Source organism: Ruditapes philippinarum, unplaced genomic scaffold (assembly GCF_026571515.1).
Source record: "Ruditapes philippinarum isolate M1 unplaced genomic scaffold, ASM2657151v2 ctg1369_1_1_1_1, whole genome shotgun sequence".
Lineage (NCBI taxonomy): Eukaryota > Metazoa > Mollusca > Bivalvia > Venerida > Veneridae > Ruditapes > Ruditapes philippinarum.
Window position 1 is genome coordinate 9377 of NW_026854550.1, and position 13942 is coordinate 23318.

Genomic DNA, 13942 nt, shown 5'->3' on the forward strand with positions numbered 1-13942 from the left:
TGAGTCTACATTATTTTGTATTTATTATCTATTATCAGTTATTACACTGTTTGACATACTGCAAGTTACCAAAGTCCCATGTACTGTAACATTATTATTTCTGTAAATGAAATCCATATAAACAAAATACATGTAATTATTTTTAATAGTTATTGTCAAGGTAAATAGTGTCGTGTTCCTTCGAGAGATTTCGCGAGATGTTACGTCTGGACAGACGTGCATATATTACTGATCATCTTATTATTTGAAAACAATGTACGTGCACGTCCCTGCAGTGAAAATTTATACACCGACCTCCACCCAAACTTTAGAACAAGCATAGCTTTTCAAACACTATTTTTGTTCTATCTTCAGACATAAGGGGACGGGACAGGACGTGTTGTAACTCAGCTAGCAGATGTTTTGATGATGTGAAAGGAGTTGTTGATGAGTTAGTCAACACACCAGTAGATGCTTTCTCTCGCATGTCGGCATGCAGGTTAAATATCATATTCATTTTAATTATATAAAAGTAATATCCACATGGTGTTTAGTGTTAACACATTGTCATAACTCTGAACATCTGTTTAATTATGTTATATCTTAATACAAAGCTACGTTTTTGTTGTTAAATCAAAGTAACAAGTGTCAATTTAAATAAGCCTTTCACTTTTAGCTATGTTACGCACGTCTAGTTTTATATTAAAATATCTACACCAATAATACACTCATATCATATAACTGATGTAAATGGATCGTTTGTTACCTGTTTTCTATCTTTCAACTGTTCATCATGCAAAAATACTTTGAAAATGTACCAATCCCTGTTTATATGCAAAGAAATAAAATACATGGCTTTTATAGTTCATTAATATGCCTGAAGGTATAAAAACTTAACTAATAATATCTAAATGTACAAATGTTTATTAAATCCGTAAAACTCGTTTGAATTTGATCTTGGACGAACATATCAGTATTTTTAATTTATTTAGAAAGCAGTTGAGGTGACACAGATATTTATTATTTTCATTGCTAGTTAAATATTTATTAGGCGCTGGAAAAAGGCGAAATATCCCAAAGTTTTCCGAACTTTAGATCAATGTAATACTTAAAGTTTGAGTCACATATATGGTCTCAGAGTCGGTATGGTCTTAACTTTTACTTTTCAGAAAAGTAAGCGCAGAGTTGAAAAGAGACAAAGTTTGTGTTCAGCGTTCACTATCTCGCTGTGGCGGCCCGGACAGGATCATCTTACAGAGAAGGTTCGATAACCGTGTAGACAGACTGTATAACCAGTTTTATAAACACTGTAGCATACGTCCAACAAATACATCATCAACCACCACCCAAATAACGCCAACTACAACACTAGGAGGTTCCAGGATTTCTGGTATGTACTGTATGCTAAATTCCCCATCATTCTAGTACAAGTAAACAGGGAACCGTGTTTTTTTATTTATTAAAAGCGATTGGTGTTACATGTATTTGTTAATATTGTATTATTTCACACTGAACCATAAAACCATTTATAGATGGAAATAAATTGTGTTGCAATTTATAAATGACGTCACTAGTAGTTTGTAACCAGTCTTTTAACTGAACAATATCTGTCAGTTACCTCAAAGATACTTTTAAGTCGCCTTTTCTTTGCTGTTTATTACATTGTTTTCCAAAAAATTAAAGAATTCTTTTGCATGTGTGTTCACGTTGGAACATTTGTAAACGCTGCCATAGAATTTTATTTTAAACATTTACAAATGTCATTGAAGGTATAACACGAAAAGAGGAGACCACCCCTGATCCTCATATTCCATCAGCGGTACAGCCCACATCATCATGGACCAACGCATTTCCGGAAGTTACTCCACATGATCATAGAGGACACAGTCATGGAGGACATACCGTAGGTGGCGCTGAGCATACCCCTTCTACTTCCGGTGCAATAATCGCCGGGGCGTTAACAGGCGGTATAGTTCTGGGATTGGTTCTTTCCGTGGCAGTGATATTATGGTGCAATAACAGACGAGACAAGTAAGTGAGATGAAGGAATGCACATAAATCAATTATAATTGTTCAAAAGTAAATTGAGACGAATGTTAAATTGTTAATAAAAGGAATGCCGAAATCATCCAAACCAACCAATTTTGTAAACTCTAATCTACAGAACATAAATATTATAAAAGTGTACAGTATATATCTGAGAATACATATTTTAAGAATATGATTGGTTTGTTCAAGTAACAAGTCTAAAAGGGGCATAATAATATGTAAATACTCCCACACACGCATGCCTATATACATTTTCCGGATTTACAAGATAAACGTGTATTCAGTGAACGTTATTCAGAACCACGTCTTGACTTGCCTCTAACTTAAACCGCATCCAGCAAATTTTATGATTCCTTCAGCAGTAAAGAAAGCAAACCATTGTGTCGATAATTCTTTGAGATTTCCATAAAACTCTATTTTAAATTTTTTTTTGTTAATAATTTCAGGAATGGTTCGACTGGCTCGTCGGATAGTGCTGGCATTTTCTTTCAGAAGCGACCAAACATGATCCCTACGGAGAGACCACGTGCAGAAAACAACAACAAACCGTCTGTAACCAGACAAGAATCCACAATATATGCCGAAATAGATGAAGCCATGGTAAGTAATGACACACACACACACACACACAAAATAATAATAATAATAATAATAAAGAATAAATCGAAATTATTCATTAAATGATTTAATTCTCAAAGACAGTTTTTATGTGTGAGTTTTTTTAAACAAATTGAAATTGATGTGTCACTTTTGTGATTATTATAATTTTGCATATATTGCTGGTTTTCATTGGAAAATTAAGACGATTATAATTATCTATATACACGACCGCTCAAAATATGAATTATATTTTTCTTTCATTAAACCGTCATAATTATATCTTTATAACTAATAATTATTCTCTGTAACCAAAAGCATTTTCGAATTAAAAAACATTGAAAGAAATTTAAGCGGTCTTTTGTATTGTCATTCCTTTATATGCTTTTGAAGTATAATTTGAATTATAAACGTATATATATATCACACTTTTTGTAGGTTAATCCTGGATACAAACCTCCCGTTCCTGACACTCATATGGGTTACCTCAATCCTGTAAGCGACGGAGATCCAGATTCATACACACCACCGCCAACTTCCGGTCGGGCAGCCAATGCTCCAGCGGTCACCACTCGCGGTCAGCTCAGTTATGGACCAATACTGGCAGCTAATGGTGGACCTGGACAAAACAAACACCTGTTTTACGAAGAAGCAGAAGAAATAGTTTATTTCGGTAACTTATACATTTACAGTATCTCGTTACATACAATAATTACAAATATAATAATTATGTGGTTACATGACAAAAGCAAAGAAAAATATAACAAGAGGGCCATGATGGCCCTGAGGTCGCTCACCTGTATATAGCCCCCCCCCCAAAAAAAAAAAAAATGTTGCAGGGCCAATTTAACCCAAGGGCTTTTATTTGCACAAATCTTGGTAGACACCCATAAGAAGATGTTTCATGCTAAACATCTAAGCTCTAGCTCATTGGGCTTTTTTAAAGAAGATTTTTTTAAAGTTTTTACTATACACATATAGTTAAAAACAATGACACCCCTGGGGCCGGGCCAGTTTTGACCCCAGGGCTTTTATTGAACAAACTTTGTAGACACTTACTAGAAGATGTTTCATGCTAAATATCTAAACTCTAGCTATTTGGGTTTTTTCAAAGAAGATTTTAAGTTTTTGCTATACACATATAAAGAAAATCAATGACCCCCGGGGCGGGGCCAATTTTGACCCCAGGTCTTTTATTTGAACACACTTTGTAGACACTCACTAAAAGATGTTTCATGCTTAATATCTTAACTCTAGCTATTTGGGTTTTTTCAGAGAAGGTATTTTAACTTTTTGCTATACACATATAAGGAAAATCAATGACCCCCGGGGTGGTGCCAATTTTGACCCCAGGGCTTTTATTTGAAGAAACTTGGTAGACACCTATTAGAACATGTTTGATGGTAAATATCTTAGCCATAGCTCTTTGATTTCTTTAAAAGAAGATTTTTTAAGTTTTTACTATATGAATATAGGGAAAATCAATGACCCCCCCCCCCGGGGCGGGGCCAATTTTGACCCCAGGGCTTTTATTTGAACAAACTTGGTAGACACTTATTAGAACATGTTTCATGCTAAATATCTTAGCTCTAACTCTTTTGGATCTTTAAAAGAAGATTTTTTAAGTTTTTACTATATGCATATAGGGAAAATCAATGACCCCCCGGGGCGGGGCCAATTTTGACCCCAGGGCTTTAATTTGAACAAACTTGGTAGACACCTATTTAGAACATGTTTTCATGCCTCAATATCTTAGCCATAGCTCTTTTGAGTTCTTTAAAAGAGATTTTTTTAAGTTTTTTACTATATGCATATAGGGAAAATCAATGACCCCCCGGGCGGGGCCAATTTTTGACCCCAGGGCTTTTATTTGAACAAACTTGGTAGACACCCATTTAGAACATGTTTCATGCTAAATATCTTAGCTCTAGCTCTTTGGGTTCTTTAAAAGAAGATTTTTTAAGTTTTTACTATATGCATATAGGGAAAAATCAATGACCCCCCGGGGCGGGCCAATTTTTGACCCCCAGGACTTTTATTTGAACAAACTTGGTAAGACACTCACTAGAAAGATGTTTTCATGCCAAATATTCTAAGCTCTACCTCTTATGGTTTTTCGAAAAAGAAGATATTTAAAGTTTTTTCTTTCGGTTGCCATGGCAACCAGAGTTCTGCATGGAATTAAATTCTTTGAACAATTTGTAAAGGTGACCACCAAAGGAAACATTTCCTGTGAAGTTTGGATGAAATTGGCTTTTAGTGGTTTATGAGGAGATGTCATTTAAAGTAAAAGTTTACGGACGGACGGACGGACGACGGACGGACGACGGACGGACGGACGCCGGACGAAAAGCGATCACAAAAGCTCACCCTGTCACTTTGTGACAGGTGAGCTAATAAGAAGTAATATAAATTTTTTTTAACTGATGACATTTTAACGGAGAACAGACAGCTGCAAATAAAGGAACAAAGAACATCACAATGTCATTATCATTCATAGAAATAAAAAGTTCCAGTAAGAAGAAAAACAACAAAAACAGAAAAGACGTGACAATAACAGCGTCAAAAGTAAGGTATTACATGTATCTTTTTAACGATAATAAGGATAAAAAGTTGAACCAATTAACATTTCAAAATGTGATATTGAATTAACAACGGGTCAGTAACAATTCTTGTTCGCTTTTTATTAGCTACATCTATATATTTTTCCTAAATTTACATTGTACATCTTTATTATCTGATTGTTAGTAAATCTACTAATTTATACATAGAAGGTCTAATATAGTAATAACGCTTGATAAATCTTCTTCGAATATATTGATAACATGGACAAACTAAAATAAAATGATATTCATCTTCAATTTCTGGTAAGTTACATAATTGGCATAATCTTTCATTTCTTTGTGTTCTATTACGTCCGTATCTACCGGTTTCTTAAGTTATGAGCAGATATTCTAATTCTACAAATATTCATACGTATACCTTTACAATAAATATTTCTTAAATAAAGTTCCAAACAAAAGTCTTTTTTGATATAACTATACAAAGTGTTTAGTACGATATTGTTTTCTATGTCTGAATGCCATTTTTTGCCTAAAACAATCAATAACTCTTTGCTTAAATTCAGATAAAAAGAAACTACTTTTGATATTTATTGGGTTGTCCCACACATAAGAAAAGCCAAATTCATTTAATATGGATTTTACATTTTGAGCGCAATTATATTTACACCAGTTCAAACTATTGCTTACTGTATATCTATAAATTTCTTTCTATGATATATTATCCGTATTTGACAAGCTTAAGCCAAAATTTAATGATTTGTACGTATCTTTGATATGTTAAGGGGTATCTACCTAATTCGTCATACACTGCATTAGTTACTAGCACATTGTTTTACTCCTAATATTGATTTTCAAACCTTAAGGTGTTACCCTTTCTATATTCTTTAGATTTTAGTAAAACCCCAAACCGGACATGCATAATTAAGTAATTGAGCCAACAACGGCATTCAACTAATTGTAGTGAAACACGAGGATTTAAATGAAATTTCTGTCTATCTTATTCAATAAAATGGCTCATAGCTTTTAAACCTTTTCCCAACTAAGCACTGCGTATTTAAAACAAAAGAACCTGTATAATTAAAAACAACCTCTAGATAATTTAAAATCGTTAAACAACTTCAATGTGTTTTCCATTATTATACCATTTTTTCACTTAATTTGACCTAGTCCTCTTTTACGGAAGACAACAATTTTTTGGTTTTATCCGTATTGACCTCAAGTCCCCATTTATTGCAATAATCGCTACAAGGGTATTAAGCGATTTTTGTATGTTTTCTTGTGATCTGCCAAATTATCACCATATCATCGGCAAATAATAAAAACAATAATACATAATTCATAAATATTGAGACCACAATCCATTCGGTTTTGTTAAAATTAATCCTCTAAAAATAATGCGAAAAAGTGCCGGAGAATTATTTTTGTCCCTGCCTTAAACCTATCGATATATTGAAGAAGTCAGAAAATGTATTACAATGTTTTTTACACAAGATGTTTACAACTGAATACATAGCTTTATAATATATTTAAAATTTTTACCATCAAGCCCATCTTAAATAAGTTATACCATAGCGCGGTTTCTATACACAGAGTCAAACGCTTTTTTTAAGATCGACAAAAGCGCCACGCCCGAAATCTTTTATTTTTAGATAACAAATGATGTACTAAATTATGTAAAACAAAAATTGCATCCACAGTGCTGAGCCCTTTTCTAAAACCGAACTGGGCGTCTGATAACATATTATTATCATCAAACCATTTTTCTACCCTTGAAGTTAAAATACTAGTAAATAATTTACCAAAAATTACTGATTAATGTTATACCCCTGTAATTATTTGCATTTCTATTATGCCCCTTTTTATGCAAAGGTACAATAAAACCTTGTGTCCACAATTCTGGAAAATAACCTGCGTTAAAAACAATATTAAATAAATCTTTAATAAGCCCTACCAAGATATCAATAGTTTCAATAAAATATTCATTAAGTAAATTGTCACTTGGCGATGCAGATTTGTTACGATTTAAATTGCGAACAGCGGCACGAACTTCATCACAGGTAATCGGCATGTTCAATTCAACAAAAGTAGGGTTATTTGCATTAGTATTTCCGTCATCAATAAATGTTTCAACCTCGGGAATGATTGTTGTTTTTATTTCATTAAACATTTCAAAAAAATATTTTTCAAATGCTTTAGCAGATATATCGTCCCCTGTACGTCTATTTTGTTGTTTAAAATATTGCCAAAATTCTCTTGGTTCACGGGTTTTTAAACTAGTAAATTTTTGCGACTTCTTTAAATTAAATGCTCTTGTCTTTTTTCTCAAAATCATTTTATACGTCTTTTTAGAATCACATAAAGATAATCTGTTTAAACCTGACTTATCATTGTTAAAAATATACAACTTTTCTTTATATATGCGTTTCGCATCAGCGCATTCAGTATCGAACCAAGAGTTATCATACCTTTTTGCACTCTTACAATAAACATTTTTCTTAAAAAACAAATCAGCTGATTCACAAATCAAGTGAGAAAAATTTGATACTTAAATCATTTACAGTACTTATTTCTTGAACATTATTTACACTCATGATACTATTAAATTAATTCATTTTTCCCAACAATGACCTTCAAAACAACATTTTATGATCGTCATTCCATTTATTAATAAACGTAATGTTTTTATTGTAAACATCATAATCCGGTGGTTTATCGCCACATATCTTAAAACTCAATGATGCATGGTCACTAAACAAGTCAAACTGGTTAACAGTGAACGATTGAACGATATGAAAATCAATTTCTTTTAACAGTAAGTATCTATTGTACTGCATGATTGCTGACCATAATATGTATATTCACCGGTTACGCAATCATGTCCCAATCGTCCGTTGGCTAAACGTAAAGAGTTGGCTTTACAAAATTCTAACAGTTTTACGCCACGTGCATTGCATACAAGGTCACTTGAGGTTCTGCATAAGGTTTCTTCTGGGAAGTAGTCAATATCATCAATATTTTGTCACATCTGATAAAATCTGTTTTTTTACCCACACGACAGTTCCAATCCCCTTCCACAAGGACGCTACCTATCTGTTCATAATTAAAAACATCTTGCTCTAATAGGTTAAATAAATCAATATTGTTTACACTTGCAGCCGTAGAATCATCTCCCCACATATATACACCTGCCAAAATACATCTTTTGTAAAATTGAAAATATTTCCATGAATTTTCAGCCATATTATTGTATCAAAATGGTTTTTAATGATTGAAACACCTGATTTTATATTGTTTTATATATATCACAATACCCCTACTGTTACTTTTAGCCCTTTTATGCTTGAATTTTCTATAGAAATTATAACATGTAAAGTTGTCAGTATCAATGTTAGACTCACTATCCATCCAAGCTTCCGATAATATAACAATATCATTTTTACTAATTTTATCAATAAAATCTGGATCATTAAGTTTTCTTTCTGTTAAACCATTACAATTCCACACTAATATTTTGGGCCCATTCTCCGATGCATGTTTCATATTCCAAATTGATTGGTTTTCCATCGATAAATAATGTGTCATAAGAGATTCATGCATTATGGTTTTTTGCTCTCGCCTCACGAAGTTTAGGAATTAATCTCTTACGTTTTGCCACGACCTCAGGCGGGAACTGTTCATGCATAAAGAATTGTTTACCATCAAGTTTGAAGTGCTGCTTCCTTACAGTTTCTCTATCTTTGAAATACGCAAGTCTGCATACAATTTTCCTGTTGATTAATTTTGATGGATCAGTTGATTGGTACCCCATTCTGTGGGCTCTTTCTATCTTCACGGCATCTACTGTATCTTGTGCGAGTCCCAGCTTATTAACCAAATGCTCCCTTAGTTTGTTTTCAGTTTCTGTTGCTTTTTCATTCAGCGACTCAGATATTCCACCAAAAATGAGATTATTTCTCATAGACTGGGATCGTAGATAAGACAGGTCTTGTTTTATTTGGTCATTTTCTTTTTCCAATGATTCAAGTTTTGACAACTTCTCTACGTTAGAAATTTCAACATGGCTTATGCGATCGTCAAACTTTAATAGCTTATCATCTGTATCCTTTTTTATATCATGTACATTTAACCATAATGATTTTAAATCTCTCTCAAATTTGTCAACTTTTGATTCTAAAACATCTAAAGTTTTCAGCTTAATGTCAATATTTTCCAATTTTGATTCAATTTGTATCAGATGCTTCATAATTTCAGAATTTGAAGGGATACACGCTTCGACTTCAATGACTGACACAAATGTTCATAATCGCGAAACTATTTTGTCACCCAGAAACTTACCCCCAGTAACCGGAAACGGAAGTGGATCCCCAGACGACAATTATTTGACTGCTGAGTCCATTGAATCTTCTCATGACGGCAGTTTGAACGATTACGAGGAACCAGTAAGTTCATACAACTCTATACGGTATACTGACCTAACAGATGGTTCCCCGCCCGAACACAATGCACCGGATGTTCCACCGGAAACAAATGTCAAAAGTGCTCCAAAAACTACTCCTAAGAAAAATTGGAATACAAGTTCTTCCTTCGAATCCATTTAAACCATTCGGCTCTTCTCAAGATTTACAATCATCTGACTCTACTCAACCTATTGCCAAACCTAGACGTAAGAAACCCGGAGTAGATAACGTATCGCAGAAAACAAGTCCACGTGCAGTGTCGGCTGCATCTGAGAAACAGGGTGAAATGGAACTTTTGAAGAGATCGGATGCAATGGCTTCCAACAGAGATTCAGCAATGTCTCAAGCACTAAATCAATCATCATTATTTCGTCCTGGAGCCTGATCACGACCACATGGACTATGAACATTCGGTCAGCTCCCCAAAACTAGTGTAGGTAAACTCAAGGAATACTACTTTTTATAAAAAATGAAAGAATGTCTGTTTTCCTGTTTTCGAATGTGACTTTTATCTTTTTGTAAAAGAACCCTTTTAATCAAACTGCTGGATTCGGTTTTGAGGAATATTTTCTCTATATAAAATATATATTTTATAGTTATATCATATTGTACAGCTACATGTTTTAGATTGTTCAAGACAATCCGCTGGCGAATGGTCAATTGTGAAACTTACTAATGGAAATAATCGTACTTTATGACAACGTTCTTCTTTCTATTAAAATTTAAACATATATTTTATTATGTGGTATAAAATTTTTGTTTATATGACACTTAAGAATTGTTATTTCAAATGTACATGTACATGTTTTAAGTAAATGATGAAAATACTACTTTGATGTCTTTAATCTCTGGAAATGACGAAAAGAAAATAAAATGTATGTTTGTATAAAAATTGGTTTATTTTCAAACACAATTGAACAATTTGTATGTACACGAATATCAAAATCTAAACATACGAGTGATATGTCATTCTTTTTGTATCAAGCCTGCAAAGGCCCATTAATTAAGCCTAAATAATGTTGTCATTTTAATTTAAAAACGAAACACTTCTTAAATATAAATAAAAAATAATAAAAAGATAAGACAATAGTATAAGTAATCCCATGGTATCATGGTTATTCTACACATTAATTAGTACTTTGCGTTTGAAAATACCAGCTACTTTCATGACATCGTATCGCGTAAATCAACATTTTCAAATCGACACATTTTTGCAGTCACATGGCATTTCCGCGTGTCCTGGTATATATATATATATATATATATATATATATATATTATATATATATATATATATATATAGATATAGTATAATTAACGAACACAATGTACCGGATGCTCTACCAGATCTAGACAAGTGTGCCGATATCAACCAAATGTTCACCGTTCACTAGCGGAAATAATATACCTATGAAACATGGGTGTTATACGTAACTTAACTAAAATTATTTACAATGCTTCTGTACATCACGTAAAACAACGAAAACTTCCGATGACGTAAGTGTATGATAGATTACAATTACGGAATTTGCCAGCCCTACCAAGCATTAGGTTGCTCATTGTAGGGGTTCTTGCAGAGTTTCTCAAACAAACAAAGAGGTTAACTTGACATCCGAAAAAATCTATCAATATATAACCATAACCCTTTTGATAATGCAGGGACATATTTCATTTTTCCATACCATAATTTCTTTTCACCTATTTGTTGTTATACCGAGAAAACAAAGCACCATAAATTTCATTTGTTGGACATATATGTTTAGATTTTGCATATAAATAATGTTCAAAGTTTCCATTTAACTATTTCTGCATTAAATTAAAAAAAAAACAAGGTTCATAAAGACAAAGTAAGATAAATACATAAAAGGCACTGTTGGAGAAACGTACATGTATGTGTCAGCTAGTATTCCATTAAAGTGTCAGGATTTTCATACAGGTGGGGTTCTACTCTCCAAGTCAGAGGAGCTCCTCCTGTATTCTTTCACATCCTGCTGCATTGCAGAGTTACTTTCTTGAAATGAAGGTTGTTCAACATTAGTATACATATGAAACGAGTCATAAAATGTTTCCGGCATCGGAGCAATGTTTCTATCCGGATTCCGGCCATACTCTGCCGTGTCGTATTCACTTACCTCGAAAGATGGCACGGCATAAATGTTTTCACTTCCGAAAACGTCGTTTGGCATAGCTTCAATATAAACATAATCTCCTGAAGAATCCGATCTAACATCTGTAAAACGCGGTCGACGAGTTAAAAAACTTTTCTGACTACTCAGCACCGTTTTCCCATCGTTTTTACCAGTTGACAATTTGGAGGTTAATGATTGGTTTATATGAAATGACGTAATCGCGTCATCGTCTTTTCGAATTAAAGCTAGCGGACTCAAAGGTTCTATGGCCACGATACTAGTTTCAGTGGTTGTTTTGGATTTGAGAGTATCCCTCGACGATATAATAGCACCCTCGTTAAAACTACTCTCGTAACACATGTTGAACTGTGAATTTGAGCTGACTCTGTCTCGACCAATAGCTGGCTTTTCTTTATCATACCGATATACAGCCTCCATCTGCAACGAAAACTACATAAGTAAGATAAAACAAATGGCAAGAACATCTGAACAACAACATTCTCTCTACCTTTATATAAATAATGCAAACGGTTTGAAACATATCTAATAAGACAATTGTAGAAGGTAGTCAGAGATGTAGTAAACTGATTCGTATTATAGTATCAGCATATAACTCGGGTCACATGTGCATTTGAACTGATGGAAACATTAATTTTTTTTAAAGTTCCCTAGAACAGCTTCATTATTTTTCGATCGCATGATATCTACCGATTTTATATCACCATAGTTATTGGTTGTTTTAATCCCCCCCCCCCGACACTGTTATGTTGACAGGTGCCACCCCTTATTTATCTTGTTTATGTGCAATTTCTGAAGAGCAATAAAAAGAAAACGAAAACATCCCGTTGTCTTTTTTATCTTTGCACTCGTGGAAAGCGTTAAGTTATAAATTGGCAGGAATATGTTCCAACCTTTTATTCTTAGGTCCATGCTTTATATAAATCTTAAATATCTAAATGAAATAAGTCAAGAGTTCATAGCAAAGAAGATGAAATGAGCCGCGTCATGACAAAACCAACATAATGGGTTTGCGACCAGCATAAATCCAGACCAGATCCGCGCAGTCTGATCAGGATCCATGCTGTTCGCTATCAGTTTCTCTACTTGTAATAGAATTGGTAAGCGAACAGCATGGATCCTGATGGTCGCAAACCCATTATGTTGGTTTTGTCATGACGCAGCTCAAAACATGGCGAAATACATACGAAAGCTTCGTCAAATTCAGCGTAAATCTCAGTATCGTCGTTCTCCGACCTAGCTTTTTTTTCTTGGAGACTGGAAAAACCACGTAAACAAACTTGGCTTCCCAGCTGGCTCCAGAGAGCCCCCAGAATCCGAGTTCCTGAAACATAAATAATACGTACATGAAAGAAGGAAGAAAGTTGGGAATATTTTGGCTTCATACTTTATATTTTAGTCGAAAACATTTGAACATTAAATGTTTTTAACAAATGACAAGGATGATTACAAACATCACTTAGATTGTTTTAGGTTCATAATAACAAAAAATATCTTTTATTGATAAAAAAAAGACCCTGCAGGTTCTGAAATATGATCTTTATTCATATAAATACAATTTACGTTAGATATTCCTCGCTTTACAAAGATTGTTTCACATTTAAACGATAAATGAAAATTTTTATAGACACGCCTGAACTTACTGTGACTGTCTCTTCTTGTGCAAGATAAACATGAAAAGACCGATTGCACACAGCAGCAAAATTCCTCCAACTGCTGAAAAGACAATAGCAATAGTATTATCACTTCCGGTCTCAATTTTAATTTTAGAAAAACCGGAAGTAGCGTTGTTGACAGAAGTTGTTGACGAAGTTGATGAATTTGTAAATATTGCAGTTGATCTTTCCGGTTCTAAAGTCCAGTCAGTTGATTTTTTCGTTGTCCAAGGATGTTTTGATGGCTTTGTTTTCTCCCCTGGTACTTAAATATAAGGGATAAATTCGTTTAAAATGTCATATTTTCATTCAAATAATAATAAAAACTACATTACCTACACTCAAAGATATATAGGATTAACATTACAAATAAAATAAATCAGAGAAAAACAGAAAAACGACAAACATTTGAATCTATTAATTAAATGCAAATCAATCAACCAATACAATTGCTTTTTGTACCCTAGTTGTTTTACATGCATATATCAATATTT

The 13942-nt window shown here is 33.5% G+C and overlaps 1 protein-coding gene across 2 annotated transcripts; it reads left to right on the forward strand.

Moving 5' to 3' along the window:
* Window positions 1-354: 354 nt before the first annotated feature.
* Window positions 355-10522, forward strand: LOC132740433 (uncharacterized; the record flags this gene model as incomplete). 2 transcript variants are annotated; one of them, XM_060728340.1, is given in 6 exon segments in its annotated part: window positions 355-478; window positions 1149-1369; window positions 1749-2010; window positions 2475-2628; window positions 3064-3268; window positions 9456-10522. In XM_060728340.1, coding segments are annotated over 6 exon segments (1298 nt in total), but the record flags the coding sequence as incomplete, so codon positions are not given.
* Window positions 10523-13942: the final 3420 nt, after the last annotated feature.